The 25766-nt window shown below is 49.1% G+C and overlaps 1 protein-coding gene across 1 annotated transcript in view; it reads right to left on the minus strand.

Moving 5' to 3' along the window:
• Nucleotides 1-11655, minus strand: part of LOC119397085 (collagen alpha chain CG42342) — a gene marked incomplete in the record, with an annotated part of 500928 nt that extends 489273 nt beyond the window's left edge. Inside the window, 1 exon segment of the mRNA XM_049416219.1 lies at nt 11151-11655. Coding sequence (XP_049272176.1) covers nt 11151-11429 — 279 coding nt within the window.
• Between the last annotated feature and the right edge of the window lie 14111 nt (nt 11656-25766).

A 25766-nucleotide genomic window follows, 5' to 3' on the forward strand; every position in this document is an offset into this window, starting at 1 on the left:
ACGCGGACACATCATCTACAAAATATCAACGTCAAATATAGCCTAGAATATATTTAAAATAAATTTTGAAGTGCATGCCGCGGAACTGTGCAATACGGAGCACATCGCGATACTGACATCAACTTCACACTATCGTTATCGACATCAATGGATAGCGATGTAAAGGTATAAGACGACTGTTCAAAGTAAGCATCGTAGTTTGATCGGCGGTACAAATTTCACTGAGTAGACATTCACTTTTTAATTGAAAAGCATAGTACGGCGCTCGCTCGCGCGAACAGCGTTGAAACTTGATGACCATGCAGTTGAACACTCGCTTGACGACTCTGGCGCGATCAACAGCGCCGGCGGTGGGGAGCAAACGCTGCTGCATTCACAGTGTCTCAGATTTTAGACCCTTGCTCTGCGGTGGTCTAGTGGTTATGGCGCTCGACTGCTGACCCGAAGGTCGCGGGATCGAATCCCGGCCGCGGCGGCTGCATTTTCGACGAAGGCGAAAATGTTTGAGGCCCGTGTACTTAGATTTAGGTGCACGTTAAAGAACCCCAGGTGGTCGAAATTTCCGGAGCCCTCCCCTCGCAGCGATGCAGGATCACACCGATGTTCGATACTCCTCGGAGTGCCATGACCGCTTGGATGCAAACAGTTTTTTTTTTTTTTAAGAATTTGAGCCGCTCAGGGATGGGAGTGATTGATTGTTTAATCACGATAACGACTCAAAGCAACGCAGGAGTGGGGCGTGTAGCGTGGTGCAGCGGATGAATTTTACCGCCTAAAAAACTTCAACGTGCACACCAAAACTCAGTGTAAGAGTCGCTTTTGAATTCACTCGGCATGGGGCCGCTGAGGCCGGGAATCAAACCCAGTACCTTGTGCTAAGTGGCAGACATGCATTGTGTCACTGCAGTTGGCAATGGAAACAAAACGAGATAACAGTGAAGGCGCCAGCGAATGATTAATCTGCGCTCACGGGACGTTATATTCTTTATGAAGGCAGCTCTATAGTTCCTTGCCTTAGCACCGTAACCAAACCGGTTATTATTCTAAAATGCTGCCACGGAGCCCAGTCTCAACCGTTTTAACATCATCAATGCGGGACCCGCCGCGGTGGTCTAGCAATTATGTTGCTTAACTGCTGACCCGAAGGTCGCGGGATCGAATCCTGGCCATTTCGATGGAGGCAAAATGCTAGAGGCCCGTGTGCTTAGATTTAGGTGCATGTTAAAGAACCGCAGGTGGTCGAAATTTCCGGAGCCCTCCCCAACGGCGTCTCTCATAATCATGTCGTGGTTTTCGGACGTAAATCTCCAACAATTATACTATCACCAATACCGGCTCACTTCCTGTACTTGAACATACTTCAGATGAGTCATCGAGATACACGTGAAATTGCGCTTGAGGGAAGAACAGTGTTGCTTCAGTGGATACCATCACACAGAGGTACTGTATCCCAGGAATTGGTGCAGCTGATGATGCCGGCAGCGTGAGGCCGAAACCTTGACTTCACTGACGACACTTATGTAAATTCGACGACACTCGACTGCTCGGTTTATTTATTGCATAGAGTTTCATACAATAAGCTAGAGAGTAAACTGGCGCTGCGATCGTTCAACCACCATGGGAATGATGGGATGTACAGGCTTCCGATTGGATTTCGTTAGCTAGCGAACTGTCTACGGATCTTTTTCTACAGTTTCAGTTTCGTTCTTCGCGAGGCGTGGGCAGTGTGGTGCGTTGCAAAGCACTCAAGCAGTGCCATCAGGGGCGTAGCCAGAAATATTTTTCGGGGGGGGGGGGGGGTTCAACCATACTTTATGTATGTTCGTGCGTGCGTTTGTATGTGTGCGTGCCTATATACGCAAGCAAAACTGAAAAATTTCGGGGGGGGGGGGGGTTTGAACCTCTCCAACCCCCCCCCCCCCCCCCCCCCTTGGCTACGCCCCTCAGTGCCATTGTTGTTCAAAGAGGCTGAAGACCGCTAGGTTTCTTGGTTTGCTGCCCCGTTGCAGCTTTACAGGTTGTATTTGACAGTTTTATCAAAGTGTCGTGCAGTCACCGCTGCGCATAGATGGAGCGTCCCATGCCAGTGCAGGAAATTGTATAGAGTTCATGTTTTGTGATAAGCGCTACTTGTCAAAACTCTCTCAAATCGGCTGCAAAACGACGGCGAAGCTAAGTAGACGCACCGTCGCGCTTCTCTGACTCGGCTTCACAACAAAACGAGAGATGCGTTGGAGGCAGGCCACTTGGACAGACGCATCTGGCATCGCAGCAGATGATACGTTAAGTGTTTCTCACTCAATACGGTACCGTTATTTCCATAAATAGATAATGGGTACTTTCGAGGGAAAGACAAGCGCGTTTGTTTCAAGTGTTGTAAAGAAAATAATTCATTATATTGTGATGCCAAATCTGGAACACAATTTCAGAGCAATGCATACCCTGGTGGTTAAATTTGTCCAGGTTTCAGTTCTATCCCACGGCCACGCAAACTTTTTGCAATAAGTTTTACGCACAAAAGAATAAAGCAAGTTCGAATTAGAAATAACTTCATATCGCTTTGTTTTACACTCGGCAAACGAGCGTCGCGAATCTCAAGAACTTAATCCATCCGAAGGAAATCCGAAGCCTGTACTTCCCATCATTCCCATGGTGGTTGAAGCGCCGCTCAATAAGCCCGCGTAGACACTAGCGCCAGATTCCCCTCTAGGTATTAATGTAAGAAACTTTATGATTTATTGCAATCGTATTTCTTACCATTCAATCCATTTCAAATACCGGTATATGCACTCCGAGGTCAGCTCACGACAGTTTTCCTAAGTCCTTCCGAAGTTAGAGTATTTCGCACGTCTATTAAGTGATAAGCTACGCAATTGGTAAATGTCTCGCAAAACAAGTACGTGCTTTACCATATACGCGGTAAAAGCAGCTCTTGAAAACGAACGAGGAAAAAAAAAAAAACTGGCCGATAAAAAGCGCCTCGTCACTAGAGCGCGATTTGCATTCGGTGCGTCCAGCGTTCTCGCAAAGGCCGCCCTCCAAAATGACCGGTACACGCACGTGCCTTCCCGCTTAAATTGGTTACAGATGTGGGTGTGCGGGCGCCCGGCCACAGTATTTACCATTCGCGCCACGTATCGTTCCTCATTGCTACCCTCTTTGTTCTGGCTTTCTTTAGGCATACGCGAAATGACAGCTTTGTAGCCCTACTGAGAGAAAGGAAGTGCAGCGGAGAGCAACGGGGCTGCCTCTGCGTGAGTAGTCGTTGCGTTACCGCTTTAGAGCCACCGGTCGTACCCCCCGTCCTCTGTTCCTTTCTTTCACCGGCAGGGTTCGCAGCGGTGAGCGTGCGCGCTCCGAGGGACTATGCGAGGTGGAACGGGAAGCGAGTGAAAGGGAGAGCACGCGCTTTGCATAAATCGGGATTGCAGCGGTCAGGCGATTTGCATTCATGACCCACGCCAGAGGATGGAGCATCGCACGAATACGGGCTGTGCAATGCGCGCGACAGAGCTTTGTCGGTACACGTCCCGTCGGAGCCGCGCGAAAAGCGCATCTCGCACGAACGTTTTATACAGGCGAGCATTGTTCAGCCGTCCGGTCCCGTGTTCATCACTTCACATATGACAAGAAGAATAGGGCATGGAGAAAGAACAAAACTCCACCCCCGCTTTTTTTTTCTTGTCCTCTACTTTTATATATTTTTCTCCTTGGAAAAGACGGAATGGGAGGGTGGGCAAACACTGAACGCTGCCTTCCTCTGTGCTAGTCCCTTCGCAGAATGAGCGAGCACGACTTGTGCAAAATAAAGGGAGAACATCGCATTCCGGGCATTCGTCGACATCAAAGTTACAGCTCTGACAGCCCATGCTATAAGAATATGTGTGCAACGCAGAATGCGAAAGGCCGCCGCTGGAAATGCCCCTCCTTGTGAAAAAGGAAGACAGGGAAAGTATGAAAGGCGCCGTAAACCTGACGTACGCCTGCTGGCTCTTATATGGGAGATGGAAAAGAAGGAACGTCGAACAGGCGCAGTTCGCTTTTCAGTAGATTCTTGAACTTCATGTGCGATGCTCTGCACTGTTTCCAGTGTTGCGCAATATCTTCAAATGAGCGTTAGTACCCTGCCACCTTACTGGATTAGTCGGCGGCTTGTCGAACTGGCTGTCAATAGTGCTGTAGGATTAAATACTTTGAGAGCGTACGAAGAAAGGTAGCCCGTTGTACCGCGATACAGGGTCTAGCGGGTCGGCCGGAACGTGCAGATGAAGAGACCGAAAAGCCTGCTGCTTACACTCACATCTTTCTACAACAGCTTGGAGGACGCTTAAGCTTCGCCTTTAAGAGAGGAACGCGATGGCGTTGTCGGGCCCTGTTCGCATCGCTTCCTCATTCACTCGCCATACTTTGCTTCTCAGTGGACACTTCAACTGTGCCGTGAGATAAGGAACGTCTGTGCACGCGGAATTGACCGTTGTAAAACTGCAAGTTCAGTTGCGAAGCACCCACTCACTATACGCGTCTGCGTAGCTGCAAGCTTTGTTGGTGATGATGATAATTATGGCTGAGCTCTTTTTAATTGGGCTGCAGCTTGAAATCACCCACTCGTTTCGCATTTCACGGGCGGGACGCCTAGTGCGATTCTACGCTTCTGCCACGCAATAAGCGATTTGTTAACGTGACTCCTCGTTCGGCGTGACGTCTGTATGTCTTTTTCCGAAGCAGTTTCAAGCACTGGCGTGGCGCTTTGGTAGAATACTTGACTGCCACGCAGAATGCTTGCGTTGGATTCAGACTTGAGCCCCGATTTTTATTCTTTGGATACATCGGGACTTTTCGCTCGTGGACAACGCCGCCGACACCGCATTTTCGTCGATACGGGACCTTTAACGCTATCGCATTAAGACACACATCTGCAAATCAGGCTCGATCACGTATTGACATGCCAAAGAAGATGGCAGCGGAGTTGACGTTGCTCAAACGCTGTAGATATATATCCATGGTACTCTTTCTTTGCGTGCCATTGGCAGGCTCACGGAATGTCTTCGGGTCGGCCCTCCATTTTGTTCTATGTTCGTAAATGCGATAGCAAAGAATTGGAATGTTATACGAAGTAAGGCTAGCAGCTAACTCCATTAGTATCTGACCTGGCGTAGCTCCACAAAACGCTGGAGCAAGGAAACGCGGCGGCTGCAGCTAGCGGGCGACCTTCGTTCCGTCTATTGCTTCGACGAAAACTCAGCGGTGAGAACACAGCACGTACAAAGGTATGAGCCTTTTGCTGATCCCAGTCAAGAAATGGCGCGTGCGACCGTGCCCGGCCGCTCAAAGTACACAACTCTTGTCGGATTCACGCAGACCCCCGCACTTTCTGGACCCCTACTGGGCCTTTCGCGCAACGGAGTAGGCCCGGCGCGTTTTTTTTTTTTTTTTTTCTTCTCCGCTGAAGCGGCGATCGTCGGCTGCCCTGGCCCGCTTTCACTCGCACAAAGAACATGCGATGCGCGGCGCGATGTTATTGCCCTTGGACTTCATATGGAACCTCACAGCGACGGATAAAACGCGCCTGGATATTCCATAAGATTGCTATCGCAATAAAAGTTTTCACTCATCCCAGCGCCGCAATTTGCATTCCTCACTTCTCTATATAGCGATGCCGGTGAGTGACTGCTGGAAGAGGAACATGTATACCGCATCTTTTTATCTGTATACTCAGTTAATGGTGTTAAGTGCATTCGTATCCTTAAGAAGCACCAAATGTTGAGTTTGAAGAGCGTTCTCGAGTTTCGATTCCACAGAAACGAAGTCACTGCAGCGGGGAACCATGCCTACGACCTCTTTCACAGGAGTTGAACGCAACAGGGTTTAAAGGGATACTGAACAAAATTTTCGCCGCCGAGATAAATGACTCAATTGAAAGATTGGGTGCTGAAATCTGTTGAAACAACCTTCATTTCAGCCAGAGACTAGCAGAAAATAATGAATTTAATGCATTTTTCGCGAATTGGCGCGTCTAGCGGCCGCGCCGCGAACTAGAGAGGAAGTGACGCGAAACTCCGCGGATAGCGACTCGCCAACCGTGCTCGCAGCAAAATCGCTTACCAATCGACATCGCAAGCCGCCACCCGCTGCCGCGCGTCTCTCCCGAAACGTGTTTTCACGGTCGGGAAGGTGTTCTCCGTGCGTGTTCTCAACCGGCAGCCAACGACGCCATTGCCGCGCTCTCGGCCGTATTACTATAGAGGCTAGAAGGTTTAGTATTACGGTCCCTAGAATAGACTGTTTTTCTCAAGCGGAGCTTGCGCTCACGTCTACGAATTTGCCGTCTGTGTTGTGTGCTACTACGTAATGTGAACGGTGAAGCACCTGACACAACGCAGAATGCCTCAACGCTGTTCTGCGCTAGGGTGTGCCCTGTCATACATTTCCAACAGAGCCGAAGCTTCCAAGGATATGGATTCGCGCTGCGCGCCCATCGCAGCCAACGTGGGTGCCTTCAAAGCGTGACTTTTTGTGCTCCGAACACTTCGAGGATAGTGATTATGAGTTACTGTGTAAATTGCTGGTCCCGGCTGCCGACCCACGTTGGGCTACGGCGGCTCGTCTGGCTCGTCGTCCTTGCTGTCGCTTGACACAGCAGAACGGTCACATGCATATGGTTGTATTTGGCGCATCCGTTTTGGAGGCCTGTCGAACTCGGAGTCGCAATGACCGCTCGTGGAACCACTGTCACTCGCACCTTGCATCTTTGCGCTCTCGCGACACGCTCGGTAGTTGTAGCGGTTTTTGAGGAATAAGCGCTATTTTGTTTCCTATTTGGGGAAAAGAGGACAAGGCTCAGCGCCACACCAGCCACCCTCGGTTCTTGAGAGGAGAGGTGGAGAAAGGGAAGTGGCAGGGCAGGAGAGAGCGTGCCGGTTGCCCCCCTCTTGCTGGAGCACTCGACGTCACGTCCGCCGACAAGCGCAGTGGCATGCAGCCGCCGCGCTCTCACAATCCACTAAAAATACGGCCAACTGCTCGAAATTACGTGAAATAAACGCTGCGTACAGGAACAGTCGTGTCGTCCGAGTCGAATGTAAGTGTTATCGTAGCTTTTTCAAATTTTTGTTCAGTATCCCTTTAAGATACTAAGGCGGATTGGAGTTCTGCTGCTGCCACGCTGCTCTGATTATGTCATTTTCCATACGCGATGTAGGTATGCGGACGAGAAACAGGCAGTGCACTTGTATTCGAATCCCTGCCAGTATCCGTACGCTGCTGCAGTTCCTTGCTGTTGCTCGTTTCTGTGAAAACTAACGCGGCTGTGAAGGCGCGTCGGCGTGATCTTTAAATATACTATGCTAGAAGGCATGACGTTCATTTGACTGCAGCTTTTGAAACCGAAACACGACGATATGCAATCTCACTATTCCATACCCGCCATGTGTGCACCATTATTTCGTTTTTAGCAAATATTTATTCTATACGAGAGAAAGAGTAACTGGCGCCAAGGCCTCTTAAATATCATGTATTAAAGATAACGCTCTGAGAAAAATGTGAAAACAATTTTACACTAATGTGGAGTGACGCACTGGCATACCTTTATCAGTTTCTTCATTTCTACCTTCTGTTTTCCTCTTCGGTGATAAAGGAGTTCGCACCTTGCTTCGCGACAAGGAAATGACATGACGCGCATGTGACTTTTCGCGTTTCTTGTTTGCGGGAATGCGTGCTTGCGTTAAGTTATTTCAACGAACGCGATATTGACATTCTGAGCACTATACACGCGGAGGCATCTTGCAAATTCACCGGGAGCAACCTGAGCGCTGGGAAAGTCGTGTAGGCAACTGAAGCGCAGCGAAGCGCGAAGTTCACGAGCCTATTTCCACGATACTTCGCTTTATTTTCTACCTCCCCCCCTCCTTTAGTTCTTCCATAAACGGCACCTAAAAAGCTCGTGGTAATGCAAACCATTGCGAGGCGCATTTCTTGACTTCAACAAGCCGCAGCTATAAACATTCGACATACGAGTATGTGCCGGTGGCTTGCCTAAGCGCTATCGTGTTCATTCGCTTCTTAGGATTGTCACACGAGTTCATCGCAGTAAACCCTGTAGCACAACTGTAGGCGAACGAATAAAGACGCACGTATAAACATGAGAAAAAAAAAATGCCGGATTAGAAAGGCTCACGCTTGAGGACATACTTGTAAGCCTTGATCTATCTATCTATCTATCTATCTATCTATCTATCTATCTATCTATCTATCTATCTATCTATCTATCTATCTATCTATCTATCTATCTATCTATCTATCTATCTATCTATCTATCATCTATCTACTATTATCTATCTATCTATCTATATCTATCTGTTTCTTTCTCCTTTTCTATCTATCTATCTATCTATCTATCTATCTATCTATCTATCTATCTATCTATCTATCTTTTCTTTCGCTAAACTTGGTCCACGCATGGGCTGTTGTTATTTGTTTTACTCACAGACAATGGAACCGATGACTGAAGACTTTTGGATGGTAAGCAAAAGAGTGTCGATGACACTCACGTCATCACATTATCTTTATCCAGCTTCTTAACCGGGTCCCAGAAGCAGCATAAATCGGTCACGTAATCAACCGTGTAGCCCGTGCATCCAAGCAGTCTTAAGAAGCAAGTCGCTTCTTTTCTTGCAGGGGCCACAGCGATGATAGCCGGCTGGAAGAACGAGAAAATGAGGGGCGACGGAGTGCAGCCAAGCGCAGCGTTGCCAAGCGGAGATAAGAGCGCCGAGGCGGCGCGTTAATTAGCGTCAAGATGGGCGGTACTAAGCGGGCGTCATAATTGATCTCTTCCGTGGTTTTCGTAGAAACTGTTGCCAACCGTAAGGTGGGAGAAACACAGTTCGGGGAGAGCGTAGGTAGTATGCGTGGTATACAGCGCGTATACGGTTACAACGTTTGGCTTAGCGAGCCCCCTCGGCGTGGCTTTGCCGAGAAACACGCGGCACGCGCCTCCTCCACTCCGCCAGCACGAACATACTATATATGCGATGGGTACTCGCGCGCACCCATTTTTCAGCCATGTCGTTTCGTAAAAAATAAAGGGCTCCGGGAAAGACGAAACAGTTCCCGCCCCTCGAGCGAAAAAAAAACGCGTATTACGCGTTCACGCGTTGTAGTGTTATTTTCTTTCCTCTTTAAATTCACGGCGAAGCGAGGTGTTAGTCACCTCGTAGTCGCGGTGACTGCTGCGCCGGGTTGGCTGCGCTGAACGAGCAGTCGTGGTATTTTCGCTTCTCATCCAGTAAACGTTTTCGCTTTTCTGCTGCGTTGTACTCGTTTACTCGTGCTGCGAGTGAATCAGGGGAGCGCAAGTTAAATCGCCGCATTTCTTGGCATCACCTCGTGTGTATTCCATATGTGGTTCTTAAACAAACACATATGGAGAAGCACCGGAGCAGATCTGTTTCCCGCACGAAAATGTAAGGTTGCAGCAGTTCAAAATGTCGTTCAGCAACGTGGCCGTCACTTTACGCTAACGTGAGGGAGAAATGACGTAGGAAAAGTATAGGAAGATGAACCAGGATCGTGTGCCCTGTACTTAGGGAAGGGAAGAAGGGTTCACAAGGACAACAGGGAAGAAACAGAGAGTCAGTGAGCACACACGTACGTAGGAACACTCGTCGCTCATGCTGCTGAATATACGATCGAGTATGAGAACGAGCGTTGACGTGATTCCGTCTCTTTAGTGTCGAAGAGAGTGAGCCCGTCTACCCAGAAGGCCATGCGTAATCACGTAATCAGATGTGAGAACATAGGAAGGGAAGCTTGAATAAGGGCACGATGCATTGTGATGAAAAATTACGAAGCTTATTAGCGGTGATCACATACTGATGATGAGTATACCTCAGATTTGTTTCTGTCACGTAGAATCAAATTCCGCTTAAATCTTGCAAAATGGTTGAGAACTGTGGGTAGGGAGGCGTTCACAAAAGTTTTACGTAAGGTCATGACCCCAACCGATGTGATAACTCGACATTAATTAAGGCGCCATCGAACCTCAAAACAACCACATACCTGTATACTACGCGAACGCGAAACTTCAGTTATAATGTTTTATGTCGCTTAGCCTTTTTATGTCGTTCGAATAAGTGTAACGTTTACAGCGCAATGTTTCTAAAGACGCTGCTTGTTTTCTCTGTATACTCGACACATGGAGTTAACTTGCCAATCCGGAAGATACGCGATATGTGGTCGAGTCACGCGGCCGACGTCCGTTGTGACGCATACGTCCACACACTTGGCTGGATTTCAAGTACTATAAAAAGCTGCAGATTTCCCTTCATATCTAAAGGCTATCGATGTAGTTTCGAATGGCGCGGTGCGTTAAAGGCCGCTGATACAAGTGGCACAAATGTTTACGTGATGATGATGTCCCGCCGCAGAGACACCGCTGTAATCACACGTTCATCCAGCAGTCGCGAACTATACAACGATCGACTTGACCGATCGATTCTTTGCATCGCTTCTGGAACGAGATAGCAGTGAGCTGTTATATTCTCAGCTTGAACGCAAATATATATAGTAAGGCAAATATATAATAAAGTGCATTGTAATGGATACCAAAACTGTGATGTTTTGTCCCGAGTACCTAATTCAAACATTTATCTCAGCGCACCCCAGACGTGGTTGACAAGATTTCCTGGGAATCAAACGCAGCGCAACAATAATGAACACGAGTTCGTTGTTGTTGCGCCGTTGGTGCCGTCAAAGGATAGCACGGCTGAACAACCCGATAAGATGAAACAGACGCGCACGTCGATAGTGGTCACTTTAGAGCAAATGATTTAGAGGTGTCAAGTAGCGCATTGAACGTCATACCATCAAAGAGCTTAGTGTCCCACGCCGCGACTTATACACGTGCGGGGCGACGCGCTTGGAACACGCTTTATTACACTGCGACACCGGAATATTTCATGACCCGGTCGTCCGGGACTGGGTGCCTATTACGGTAACAGTCATTAAACACGTCGCGCTGTGTCGTACAGTAGTGACATCTGACGGGTCCGCGGTGCCGCGTAGACACGTGCACAGTTAAATTTGGCGCGTAACAAGCGGCAAAGTGTCGGCGCCCTATAGGCGTTAGCTGGACCTCGATAGGCGGCGCCCACCTGTTGTTGTGCCGCAGCAGCCCGTCCGCCGAGAGGGTCCGCGCGCACGTCCAGCGCCAGCAGCTTCTGCTCGAGCAGGCTCACTCTGTCCTCGAGCCGCTGTAACCTGACCACGCACAGCACGGTCACTGTCACCAAGCCGGTCAAGAGGAACCACTGTACCGCGACCGCGGCCAGGCGCCAAGCGAGCACGCCGTTGCCCGACGCGGGGCCCAGCAGGGGGGCCCGCCACGGCGCCCAGGACATGGAGGTCCTCGCCGGCGCGTCGGGACTACCCATGGTCGGCACGTGCGCGTGGTCAGTCGGCGGGAGCACGGAGACCGGCCATCGGAATCTGCTTCTCCCGGACTACTGCTGCTACTGCTGCTTCGCTCGCGCCGGCTCGCGGACCGACTGACTGGCCGCCCGCGTTCGGAACGCCCGCCTCGGGCGCCTCCTCCTCCGCTTCCTCCCTCCTTCGGGGCCGGCGTGCACCAGGTGGCGGCATCGGACGGTCCCGCCGACGCTCGCGCCCGGTCTGTCGTCGCGACGTGTACTCTTTCTCGCTGCTGCTGCTGCTGGCTCGGTGTAGCGCTAAAGCTACTCACGAAAGCAGAAAAAAAAAAAAAAAAAATCGGGACAACCGCGAGCTCCAACTCCCGCGTAAAATATATTCGAATAACTAGGCAGTTATATAAACAACGGAAAAAAAAGTAAGACAAGCACATTAGCTGTGACGTTAAGTAAGCTGACACATCATGCATAGTGCTGACGTTAACGTTATTCAATAAAAAATGCGAAGAAAGCACTGCTTTTCTATTATGACAAAGCTCAATCAATTGTATTTAGTCACAACATGCGACGAGCAGACTTGCGCGTAATCGGTAGCATGTTGATTACTTGTAATCTATTTCATCTTTTGCATTTTTCTAACTAATTGATTACTTTATTAAAGGTAATGGTAACTGTAGTTCAATTATTTTTTTTCTTTAGTCAGTCACATGCAACCCGTTTCTTTATTCGTAATGCAATGTTTCACAAGAGACGCGGCTTTTAGCATTTACACTTGGCGCGAACTGCAGTAACGTGCTCGCGGTCGTGGAACACGGCAGCCAGGTGGATCCGCGTGTTTTGACAGGCAAACCGGAGCGCTTTGTATCTGCTTCCTCAACTTAACGGGCAGGTTGCGGGGCCTCTTGTCGGCACCGCATTCGGGATCTCGCTATGGTTTCGCTTTTCCGTCGTCATTCGCTAGCTCCCGTCCTTTGTTCTACAATTTCGCCGCCCGCAAGACGGTGTTTCTCGCATTAGTGATATTTCCTTGTGTCATGGAAGGACGTGGCGCAGAGCCTACAAGCCCTGACGTTAGTTCACCCAGTAAGCGCGCCTGCACATTTTACGAAAAACCGCTATTGAGGCCCTAACTATAAGTGCAAATGCCCTGCCATTTTTCACGAGCGCCTCATGCATGCATATATATGGTTGAGGTTTATCCACACCTTTCCTGCGCCCACAGCGAAATAAACAGAAGGCTCGGTTCTTGGGCATAAGGTCCCTGGTATACGATACACGGTGTTGCCGAACTGTGGGATTACCATTCCACTTGTGGCAAGATCATGCCAAAAACGACTTTTCTGGTGCGAGTAGGTAAATACAGGTAAATGCCTGGCACGTGATATTGGAAAGAATGATTACCTTTTGTTACTTTTTAATATTTTGCCAATATATTTTCGTGAGGCAGTAAGTGGTAACTGAAGTAAATTACACACTTGACTGAAGCAATTGTCATTTAATTGGTAACATTTTTTTTTCTGCGGCGGGTATAGAATACTTATGACGAGTGATATACTTGAATCGAAGCACGCTTTAAGAATAATAGCATTCGTTAATAATAATAATAATAATTGTTGAGGTTTAACGTCCCGAAACCACGACACGATTATAGTAGCATTCGATGTAGCAATGTTTTCTTCGGCATTACTTATTCTTTCCACACCGCCAGCAATCAAGACCTGCTCTGTGACCGCTATTCAACCGTCAATATAGATTGATAGCTGAATGGCGGTCACAATTCGTTCGCTAATTAACATATACTCATTAATTAAAATTTCATTTATTGACTCCAGCGACAGAATTGCAAGGATAGGTTGGAGAGGAGCTCCGCAGGAGGCAAACGCAATTTACGTGGTTTTATAAACGCCATGACCTGTATACAAGTCACCGTGTTCTTTTCTGTAGACATATTCATCCATGCCGCGATGAATATGTCGACATGGATGAATATGTCTATAGCATTAGTGATTGACATATTCACACATGTCTGTCTATAGACATATGCATCGACGAAAATTTCGCATTTTTTCACCGCGATACCGAAGCAAGGCGTTCAAGCACCGTCATGACGCAGACGCTACTCGCTTTTACGGCTTGTTCATACATGCATCCTACCCGTCGTCTCGCGTTTGTGGTGAGGTGAGCGCGGGTGTAGTCAGGTGAAGGTGGGAAGGGGCGGTGGCTTCAATATGTCACTGTATAGGCACCTTCCTTAGATTTCTATCACTTTTTCCCCTTAGGTGTATGCCTACAGTCATGGCTTGCACCTGGCGTCTTTAATATTCAAAAGGGCATACTGGTGGTATTACATAATGCACGCAGTAGCGCAAAGAACCATATGGACGGTGAAAGAGCACAGCGTTAACAACTCAGTGTTTATTGCTCGTGATCGCATATATGCAATACTGTGCAAAGGAAAACGGAGAGTGAACACGCGATCTAATCGACCCAGCAAGTCGAACAGGCGGCTGACGCGACAACAAGAGCCTTTCCTTCTGTGATAAACAGATTGATGGGCAACTATACAACATATCTACTTTTAATCTCCACCGCTTTAATGCTTTCTTTCTTGATCTGGTCAGAATTTATGGCCAGCAAATGCACGCGGTTGAACAGGGTCTCGCAACCGCAGCGCGCGCAATGAGCGGCGAGGTGGCCTGACAAGTGACACGGTAAGTTTTTCAACGTCATACCTGTGCTCTCGCAAGCGATCGTCGATGCACCTGCCTGTCTGGCACATGTGAGCGGAATGGAATACAGAGGAGTTGCAAAACTCTACAAGGTAGCTTCCCTGCACTGCAAATATTCACGCACAATGGCGATGCGCTCCGTCCTTGCTACAATTGTTACGTGCAGTGTGGCGTTGCCCGTGTTTGGCCAACGCCGAGGCGCTGGTTTGGCCATGGCCGGGATGGACGCGCGCTCCCATTCGCGATGAATTCGCGCGCGTCGCGGCTGCCAAGCGCGGCTATGTCCAAGCGCGTTAGAAGCTACACTGTGCGCAAAAATTGTAGCGAGGACTTAACGCACCGCTATTGTGCACGAATCTTTGTAGTGCAGGAAAGTTGCCTTGCATGGTTTTGCAACTAGTCCATATCACATCCTCTGCGCAAGAAAGAAACTCTTCGCGGTGCTTTTGGCAGCACCCACGTGGATTGCGCGTACCCGCGTTTACTCTGGCGCACAAACTACACTCGGTTACAACCTAAGAAAAAATGTCAGCTCTACCGACAGCCATCCCTGTCTCTCTCACAGAGAATCTGCATTTCTCGCTTCCTCTTTCTATCTCTCTCTCTCACTCCCTATTTCTTTCTCTCTCTTTCTCTCCTTCTTCTTTCTGCATTTCTCTCTCTCTCTCTCTCTGTTTCTCGTTCTTTCTATGCTGTGCTTTACTCACTCTCCTCCTCATTTGCATCCTCCTAATCCTCACATCCTTCCTCCTAACCCTCACTTCCCTTTCCCACCCCTTTGCTATAATATACTGTACAGCACTATGCTATGCTCTGCTAGCGTGCTTGGATATCCGAGTGGTTAAAACGCTCGCCTTCGGATCGTGGGTACGCGTGTTCGAACCTCGTGTCGCGAAGAAACTTTTTAGTTATTCACTTGAGGGCAGTTGCTTATGCTAGAAAGTTGCAGTGTGTGACAGTTTATAGCGTACCCTTAATTGTTTTAGGAGTTACAAAAGTTGAACGTAATTCCAGATATTAATGATCGAATTTCAATGGCGATATGGAAACTTACCGCCCCCGGCGCACAGGAATAGTGACCACTCTGTTACGTCAGACCGGAACTACCTGTGACAAGCGAGCGACGAAATTTGAATTAGGCGCGCCCAAGCAGGGTCTAGTCGGAAAAACCGGCAAGCATTCTGAAATAAACAAGTAGACAGCTTAGTGTTTCCATGTGATGTGCGGTGCTTATCTGTCTCTGTCTAAATAAACATGCGCGAAAAACTATTTCGCCTGTCTGCAAGAAGCGTCGCAGTGTCTGTCCCTGAGTTTTATGATGCACAGAGGAAGAAAAGATCGATATTGCGGTTTTATTTCACTCAGTGCGATAGAAGCACATAAGCACCAAACACTACGCGCAAAAGTAGAGCGATCCACTGGTGAAAGTGAGACGACTTGTCGCTTTTCACAAAAAGATTACAAAAAGCCGCCAGTTTCGTAATAGTACACTAGACGGAAATCTGGCGCTAGTGTCTATGGGAGCTGCAACGCGTGACGCTTCGGCCAGCATGGAATGGGTAGTACATGGATTTACCTACACTTCATTCTTTTGGCTCTGCGTAGCCTGCAGCCGCTTTGCCGCAAGACGACGTTCACCAAAAGTTCAGTAGTCCCACTTCCCCGCCTTGACCCCTTTAGGTTGACCAATTCAAATCATCTTACGAGGTTCACAACGAGCCGTTATTTTATCCGAAACAAAAGTCAAAACACAACAATGAATAAAACCACAAATGCGCTCGAAGCCGCAAGCACGAATGCTAACAAAATCCATGTTCTACCCATGGCTGAACGATCGCAGCGCCAAAGTTCCCTCTAATAATAATATCTGGGGTTTAACGTCCCAAAACCACGATATGATTATGAGAGACGCCGTAGTGGAGGGCTCCGGAATTTTCGACCACCTGGGGTTCTTTAGCGTGCAACTAAATCAAGGTAGACGGGCCTCAAACATTTTCACCTCCATCGAAAATGCAGCCGCTGCGGCCGGGATTGGATCCCGCGACCTCCGGGTCAGCAGTCGAGCGCCATAACCACTAGGCTACCGTGGCGGGGCCACAGTTCCCTCTAGTAAATATTGAAGGAAACTCTATGGCGGCCGCGACGCGCCTTCATTCAAGTTTCGTCACTTTCTTTCACGGGACATTCAGGTCAGACGTAACAACGTGGCCGTGTTTTCTGCGCGCCGAGCGCGGTGAGTTCCGATATCACCATTGAAATTCGATGATAAATTTCTCAAATTACGTGCAACTTTAATGATTTCTAAAAAAAATGGTCCGGTATATCATAAACTGTCACACACCTTCTAATATAAACAACTGCCCTGAATTCAATAATTGTAAAGTTAATTAACGAGTTTTTGTTAATTCACTTCAGTATCATTTTAGCTACGGCAATGTATTTCTGCCTTGAAGCAGAGTTCGTGTGCGAAAACAACAGGAGCCTGACTGTCACAGGATTTTATAAAAAATCTGTATTATATTAAAGAAAATTCACAGCATATCCACGGGTGAATGATGAAGAGCTTGGGCGAAGCTCCTGAAGCAATCATGGTTACACCGTGAAATCTTCAGTGGTTTCGCCCAGCAGTAATCAAAGCGATAGCCCAGTACATCATCAAAGACGTGACAAACACTGTATATATTTATACAAGAAATTTTATTAATCGTAAGTGGTAGCTAGACGTGGCTTCCATTCCCCCTTCATTATAACGGATTTGTGGTCGGTGAAGTGATGGATCGGTGATGGGTCGTAGTGGGATGTTTGCAAAGACGAAGTAGTGGGCAGTTTGCAAAGGTAGTCACGCCGGACAACGGAGACGTGACAAGGTTAGACAGGCACGTAGCCAGGATTTTTTTTCGGGGGGGGGGCCCAAGGCCTAATTGTTCGAAAGAAAGTATTTCCATGGCAAAAATAAAACAAAAGTTGCCCGGGAATATAGAAGGCCGGACGAATTTCGGGGGGGGGGGGGGGGCCGGGCCCCCCGGGCCCCCCCCTTGCCTACGTGCCTGAGGTTAGACTAAGAGGAGCTTCGCCCCTAAAAAACACTCTGTATATGCAAACGAACACATCACACGCCTATACCGCATATAACCAGTTTCGAATATGCCGGATTCAGCGCTGGGCAGCATCGAATATACATGTATCTTAGATACCATATTCGATACCTTTTGGGTATCTTGTATCTGTATCGCGATAGGTCTCGCAAAATGGGTATCAGTATCTGTATTTCCGACGCACGCAATGATGTATAGATACAAAATACTGCTCTTGCAGCACCACCGTGCGAAGCAACACACGTTGGCTGAACTCCGCTACTCGAGCTGATACTGCTGCCACTAAGCCACCTGAATAAACCTAAGGGCAGTGACATTCTTTTATCTTTCCGCCAGAGTTCTCCAGCGAAGGCAGGCAATGAGGTCTGGGCGCCCCTGTTGGTAGAGTATAGGTCAGCTGTTGGCTTTCGCGCCGCCTCGACAAAAAGAAGCGCGCGAACGTATACGTGTAGCCGACATTTTGTTTTCTCGATTTTGTTTCTTTTTAGCTGTGTCGGTGCCATGACACTTGCTTGTAGCCACTGCACGTGCTGCGTACTCCATTGTGAAGGGCATTTCGTACAAAAAAGCAGGGACAAGAAAGGAAGCAAAAACACGAGACAAACGCGAAGCACAAAAATGCCCTTCGCAATGGATTACCACCTCGCCCAATGCTCTGTTCTTCTAAGTGCGTACTCCAATACGTGCGGCGTCTTTCGCGAAACCTTTGATGCCTCTATGGTGCCGCTGCCGAAGTGTCTCTAGCGCGGTGCTTCGTTACGAAGTCTGAAGAATGCAAGAGAGGGGTTGCTTTGCGTATCGCAGCTTTCACACATCAGTGATTTGGAGGATCTCGATGAGATTGACTTATATACAAATGAGATTCTGGCAACTATTGCACCACCGGTGCCAATGCTATATTTATTTTTATTTTATTGGAGTTTTATGTAGCGACAGAGAAGAGGCCGACACCCGTGTTGCCCTGGTTCAACACTTCTTTTCTTTATTGCGTGCTCACGAGCAGCCCCGCCTTACGCCCGCTTCTTCGCGCGCCTTGTGCGCGGCATGGCGTTTCCCGCCAACGTTTTCCCGCGGTAGATTCAACATCCTCCCGGGGCCGCGCTGTGCTCGCTTGCCTCCAAAGGGTGCAACCGTTGAGCGGCGCGACGTACTTGCTGACCGTTTGGGAATGCAATCTTGAAGTACCTCTCGATTCCATCCCGGCCTGGAAACGCCTCGACCACTCTGCCGAGCTTCCATTGCAGCGCTGGCACGTTGTCGTCCTTAACAATCACCAAGTCACCAACGCGCAGATGGGATGAAGACGACGGCGGGCAGTGATGAGCGGAGCGCAGGAGAAGCAGATATTCCTTCTTCCACCGTTTCCACAATCGGTACAGAAGCTCGTCTCTGTATTTCACCCGCCTTCGCAAGTCAGGCGCGGTAGAACTAGGCAAACAGCCGTTGGTCTTTGCTGGTAGCCCTACGACACGCTTGCCAATTAAGAAGTGCGATGGCGTCAGCGCCTCTGCATCCTCCGTGTCCTCGCAGAGTTGCGTCAGGGGGCGACAGTTTACTATCGCTTCTACCTCAGCCAACACAGTGAGCAGTTCTTCATAACTGAGGCTGCTTCGTCCAAGGCAGCGCTTCAGCGCATCCTTAATTGTCCTGATGACGCGCTCCCAGAAATCTCCCCACCACGGAGCTCGTTCGGCGATGAACTTCCACTTGATTCGGTGGGCACTTGCGTGGTCTTGGACGCTCTCGCTGAGCAGCGATCGCAGTTGTTCGGAACAGCTGAGGAATGTCCTGGCGTTGTCCGAGTAAACTGTAGATGGAATGCCACGCCTGGATGTAAACCGACGAAAGACAAGGATGAATGCTCGTGCTGTCATGTCCGAGGTTAATTCTAGGTGCACCGCCCGTGTCACCGCACAGGAGAAGACGGCAATATAAAGCTTCGCAGACTGTCGAGTAGACCGAGAATAAAGAGGGCCGCAAAAGTCGACTCCCACGACGTCGAACGGTAACGTCTCCATTATGCTGTCTTTCGGTAGCCACTGGGACTGACGCTGGATGCAAACGTACACTCTAAGCCAAAAGAGAGCAACGGGGGTATAGGGGTTCCTCCTTTGAGGGAGCAAGTGCATTGCCACTCCCATTACTCTCCTAAAATGAGCAACGGCAAGGAGATGAACCGTTGCTCTCCTTTCAGTTGCTCCTTCAGGGGATGAACGGTTAGTCCCCCCACTTGCTCCTTGAGGACCAACTGTTACTCCTTCCTGATGCTCCTCAAGGGAGCAACGGATGCTCCTTCCCGTTACTCCTTAATATCTTCTGGGGCCAAAAAAAAAATCGTTTTTGATTGACTTATAGAGCATATTGAGGTTTATACAGATATTTGTTTGGATGCACAAACAATATACAGACATCTCACTCAGAAATAAATTTAAGAAAATTTGCAACAAACACACAGGATTCGAAGTCGTGACCCCTTAATCTCCATGCGCGTACGCTAACCACTAAGCCACCCCACGCTACGCCCCCGTTTGAAAGGAAACGGGGTTATGTATGTACCGACGGGTCGTTGCGCGTTCTGACACGTTAAGGAAATGAGCATAGGCGTGCAGAACCATTGGTGATGTTCAAAAGAGAATCGAAAGTAACAGTGTAAACATCTGAAAACATCAGGGTAATGAGTCTCTCGCGAAAACACAGGCTTTGCCAGAGGTCCCTTTTGCGCTAGCTAAAAGGCCAGCAATTTCTTTGTTTTTTGCCCGGAGGTGTGTTTTCTTCTTTATTATCATTATTATTATTAATATCAATATTTATATGTTTTTTTCGCGGAAGAGTCACCTCCCCTTTGAAAAGACAACACAGCTTGAGCTGATAACGTCCATTTGCTCTGAGATTAAACACAAAGTCAAACTACCGGGCCCGATTGCGATAGCTGCCCTCCAGCAAAATCAGCAAGTGACAAGGTAGAGATGAGGGGTGGGGGGGCAGCGGCATTAACTCGCTGTCAGTCTTTCTGCGCATCGCGATAAAAGTGTTCGTTGCGTGATCTCTGCTGCAACCCTGCAGTCGGCGCTTTTGCTGATTTGTACTGGAGACGGCCGTTCAGCAAAAATTGGCCGCGTATCTGCGTGCTTCGCTGCAAATGTCGTGTAAAGACGATAGAAGAGGCGCTGTGTGAGATATGGACGCCATCTGGCAATACGTCGGGAAACATGAGTGCTGTGTTGCGTGCTGGTAGTCCCGGCGCAGCAGCAGGCGAAGACCGGCGGTGACCAACGCGACCGGCGGGGACGCCAGCAAGCCCGAAAACGCGGTTTGGCGCGAAGCTCTGAAGCAGAGAAACGTCCGCACTGAACGAGTACTCTCCACACACTCTTTTATTTACACGTCGCCTGGGTAAAACAGGAACGCCAGAGCGGCGCCCACAACCGGCAGCCTGAAGGCCGCCCACAACGCTGCTTTTTCATTTTTTAAATATTTTTTTTCACCTTCTTGGCCTTCTCAAAACTAAAGTTTTTCAACACCAACCCATGGCATTCGTACAGTGCAATACAGAACCGAAACCGAAACACAACAATGAGCTCGTGCGAAGGGCACGGAGGAAGGCAAATTTCAGCGCAGTCGCATTTTCAGCTTTGTTGAAACAGCGCTCACTAGACGACGACGAAGTAAAAGAAGGCACACGACAGGCAGCGCCTGTCCTGTGCCTTCTTTTACTTCGTCGTCGTCTAGTGAGCGCTGTTTCAACAAAGATGAACGCATACCAACTCGCTCAAGCTTCCATTCTTATGCATTTTCAGCGCAGCTTAAGAAACTAGGGTCCTTAAAATTACGTGTGTATGCATTTTCAATTAAAGGAACACGCCACCTAATACTTACCTAGTGATGTTGCACCTCAGATATGCATGATATTTACTTTTTGATCGACAACGTTCACAAGTATGAACAGCCGTACCAGTTCAAGACGGCTGGCCCTTGGGCAAGTGGTTCAACTTTGGCCGAGTGGCTAAATCGAGGGACGTGCCGACAAACAGAAAGACAGACAGAAAGACAGACCAAAATTTCTGCGTTTAAGTTCCCCAAGAAAGACTATCGTCTTTAAAAACCGCAAATGTAAAGTCTATCAACTGTGTACTTGTCTCAACCGCTTCTTTGCCGTGAAGTATATACGGAATCTCGCGAAGCTTCGCATTTTATTGCCACATTCTCAGGCTATATATTTATGCCAAGTGTTATACGCAAACACACCAGTTAGCTTGCGACGACAGCAGCTTCAGGTGCTGGTGTTCTAGTGCAAACATGCTTTTTATTAGAAACGTTTAGCTTGTATTAGGGGCTTTTAGCTTTACGTTACCGTGTTACGAGTTGCCGGAAAGAATCTGTGCATGCGCGGGCCTTTACGGAACGTGAACTACTCGCCGGATTGGCTTTACATGTATACGGCCCATCTCGCAAATCCACCTTCGTTCGCGGCTACTCGCGATACCCGCTTTACCGAGGCTCCAGCCGCCGAGTAAAAATAAGCCGAAGTGCGAGCGGCAATTGCGATCACCTTGTTTCAGCGGCTAAAGTCACTAGAGTCAGTTGAAATAGAATACCGAAGCTGTAAGCAAGTGAGAAGCCTCGACATAAATACCCCGACAGGCTGAATAGGTGGCGCCATCTAGCGAGAATAAGATGAACCAGGCAAGCAAAAAATTGTTATTGCAGAAACAGCGTGCGTTCTACTTCTGGTGTAAATGCCTTGCCGCGGCATAATTACGAATGAGTTATCTTTTCAATCGTTTTTTTCCCTCAAAAACACTAGGCGAAAACAAACGTGCCCATACTATGGTTGCACGAAGCGTCACAAGATGGCGACACCATCGTCGGATAACTCTGTATTCTACACCCCTTTGCGGATACCGGGATACTGTACACGCTAAAAACCCCTCGTGATTTTGCCGCAGCGGTGATACAATCTTATTTAAATTAAATATAATTGAAGTGCAGTTATCATCACCATTTCATGGTTTATACAAACGTAACGGCATCCGTTTACGTACTTACGTAAACGTTTACATACGGGGAGCTAAAACTTTTCTAAAACATGTGTTCCGGTAACACGGTAAGGTTAAAAAGTGTACGTACAAGCTAAATGTCCCTATTAGCGTGCGTATCTCTCTGTACAGTTTACAAAAAGTAGTTTCCTTACGCCAGCCCGCAAGGAAATGTGGCCCATGCATCGACCGATACAGGGTGCGTCCTGCAGGAGAGCAACGGTTGCGCGCCGAGAGCAAATGTTGCCGTTCGTCCTTCTGTTGCTCCTTTCCAACCTAACCCTAAACGGTTACTCCCCCAACTTGAGACATGTCAGCCATCTTGTTCCAGTTGGTCTTTTTGGGGAGTAACAGTTGGTCTTTAGGACTAAAACCCGTAGTTACTCTCCTTTTTCCCATTTTTGGCTTAGAGTGTAGGCGGCGACATGCCAAGCACGACTGAAGCACTTTCTTAACGGTTCGTCTTCCCTTTAAAATCCAAAATCTTGATCGGAGGTCCAGAAGCGTAACGAGAACTCCGGCATGTAGAAGACGGACAAGAGCCGTGTAAACACGTGGTCACTTGGTAATAGGATGGGTTTTTTAAGTTCCTCTGGCCCCTGAAGTTCTTGTAAGCGGCTTCCAACTCTGAGCAACCCATGCTGGTCAATATCCGGCCACAGTGCTAGGACACTTGAACGTGCTGGCAACGGCTGGCCCGCGTGACGTGCAGCGACCTCTGCTGGGAAAGCGGTTTTCTGAACAAACTTAATCCAGTATCTCTCCGCGTGATCTAGTTCCAGGGACGTCAGCGGCCCAGACAAGGATGCCTGCCTTCGGGAGGCGTTGCAGAAAAACCTCAAACTCCAGGCGGTTACTCTGAGAAGCCTGGAGAGTGAGCTGTACTTCTCGAGGTCCAGTAGCGGTGTGTGTGGATGTATAGCTTGCGGTGAGACTGCGGTTGGGCACACGGACGCAAGTTCGCTGTTCAGGTCATAAACCGTCAGCGCAGAGGAAGGACTTAAAGGCCAGCTGCCCTCGGGTTTGGTCAACCAAGGAGGTCCCGCCCACCACTTCGTCTCTCGTGTTAAAACCGCTGCCGGTACTCCGCGGGTCAGAAGGTCTGCTGGGTTGTCTGCGCTCACGTAGTGCCGCCAGTTGTAGCGTCGAGTCAAAGTCTGAATCTCTTGCACACGGTTCCTTACGAATGTCTCCAAACGGTGAGCATTGCCAGAGATCCAATGTAGCGCTATCGTTGAATCCGTCCAGAAGGAGGCGACACATGACGAGAACTCGGGTATTTTCTGAATGTAATGCCATAATCTCGCCGCTAGAAGACAGGCAAGAAGTTCTAAGCGTGGTAGAGACATCGGCTTCAGTGGTGCAAGGCGAGACTTGCTAATGAGGAGTCGGACGGTAACACGGCCATCGTCTAGTGGTTGGCGTACGAACACTGCGACTCCTTACGCATGAGGGCTAGCGTCAGCGAACAAATGTATTGTAGCGCGTCCCTGATCTTGCGATGCCCATGCGAGGCAACGTGGAATACGAACGGTAGATAGAACAGGCAGTTCCGACACCCACATTTTACATAATTCCTCAATGTCAGGTGGAAGAGGCTCGTCCCAATCGATGCCTTGTCGCCATAACCGCTGAAACAGGATACGAGCTGTCACGTGAAATGGAGCGACGAAGCCCAGTGGGTCGAATAGCCTGGCATATGCTTGCAACACGGTTCGCTTCGTTGACGGTTGAGTGGAAACGAACGTGATTACGCCTTGCGTAGTGATGATGATGTCATCTGATGAGCGGTCCCACAGCAGACCAAGCACCTTGGACTTCGAGCTCTGCTCGGTGACATTCTCTAGTGAGAGGCCGTCGTTCAAGAACTGGTCGCAGAGAAGGCGGGAGTTTGAGCACCATTTTCTCAATTCCATTCCCGCATCGGTAACGATAGCATTCGCTTCTCGGTAAATCTCCAATGCCTCCTCTTCGGAAGACGCGCCGATGACTAAGTCGTCCACGTAGAATGACCGTTGTAGGCGGGCGACGATGTCCGGGTGCTTCGTCTTCCATGTTTCGAGGTGAAGGAAAGCAGATGATTTTTCAAGGGCTCGTTTTTATCTTTGTTAGACACAATATTAATGAGAACTAACAGACAATAACGCCAAGGAAAGTACAGGGGGTGTTATTTGTAGTATTTAGAATATAAATGTGAAGAAAGTAAAGTGGACGAAAAGATGACTTGCCGCCGGCAGGGACCGAACCTGCGACCTTCGAATAACGCGTCCGATGCTCTACCACTGAGCTACGGCGGCGGTCATCCTCCCGTCCACTTTCTGGTCTATATATGTTGATTTAAACCTAGGAGTTTTAGTCAGCGCCAATAGCAGCCATGGTGGCGAGTGTGGAACACTCTTTTTTTGCCTGTTGGCGTCACGTAGCACGTGATCATTTTACGAGTTGGCAGCTGACCAATAATCCCTCGCATACTACCTGAAGGCATTAAGTCTGCCAGGACGAGACCCTCGCTATGAATGAAGGAAAGCAGATGATTTTTCTGAACCGATCAAAACGATTATCGTAGAGTCTTGAGGTTGGTGCCCTTGAACTTCGTCAGCCAAGGTCAGATTGCGGTCACGCATCATATTGATGACGTTTGGCTCTAAAGCTGGACCCTTCACGGTGCAGACCTCTGGCACCTCCAGAGCTTCAACATCGACGACGATCGGCTCAATACGTCCACAGAGCGTGACGTTCACCCTTCGGCACTGGTAATGTCGTGGGTGTTTTGACCCGCCGAATGTGTAGACATCCATCTCTTCATATCCAGTGGAAGGCAGGCAAAGCTGCTGCGACAAGTCTTTTCGGATGAACGTTCGTTGGCTGCCGGTGTCAAGCAGCAGTCGCACTGGCACACAGCCACGGGTTCCGGATGCCCACACTGTGGCGGTTTGTAGCAACACCGACGACGAACGCGTGCTGCTAGCAGGAGCTGTTGTTACGTGCTTTTCTCGCTGTGTGGCCGCCTCTCGGGTTTCAGCTCCAGTCGGTTGTGGACTGTCGGACCCTCGTCGGCCCCAGATGTCGCACAGAGCAGAAATATGGCGTCCTGAGCATCGGTCGCACTTAAGCCAGGCTGCGGTTCGGCAACTGCGAGCAATGTGCCCTTGCTTCCCACACCTGAAGCAGCAGCTATTGCTGGAAAGACGCTGGCGCTTTTCTTCTGCGGATAGCGCGGCCCGGCAATCACGCGTCAAGTGGCCTGAGATGCAGCAAAGGGGACATATTGTCTGTGCAGGCCTTGAAGTGGCACCTGGCGATGATGACCGTGCTGTCAGGGCTAGAGCGGACGGTAGATGTGGCGGTGGTGAGGTGTCCGCAGCCTTGCGGTTCGTCGACGGTCTCCCTGAAGTGACCTTCTCGCGTGACGCTCGACTCTCCTCTCTACTTTCGACTTCCACTTGAAGAAACTTCAAGATTGCCTTGACTTGCTCGTCTCTC

This window comes from Rhipicephalus sanguineus, chromosome 1 (assembly GCF_013339695.2).
Source record: "Rhipicephalus sanguineus isolate Rsan-2018 chromosome 1, BIME_Rsan_1.4, whole genome shotgun sequence".
Lineage (NCBI taxonomy): Eukaryota > Metazoa > Arthropoda > Arachnida > Ixodida > Ixodidae > Rhipicephalus > Rhipicephalus sanguineus.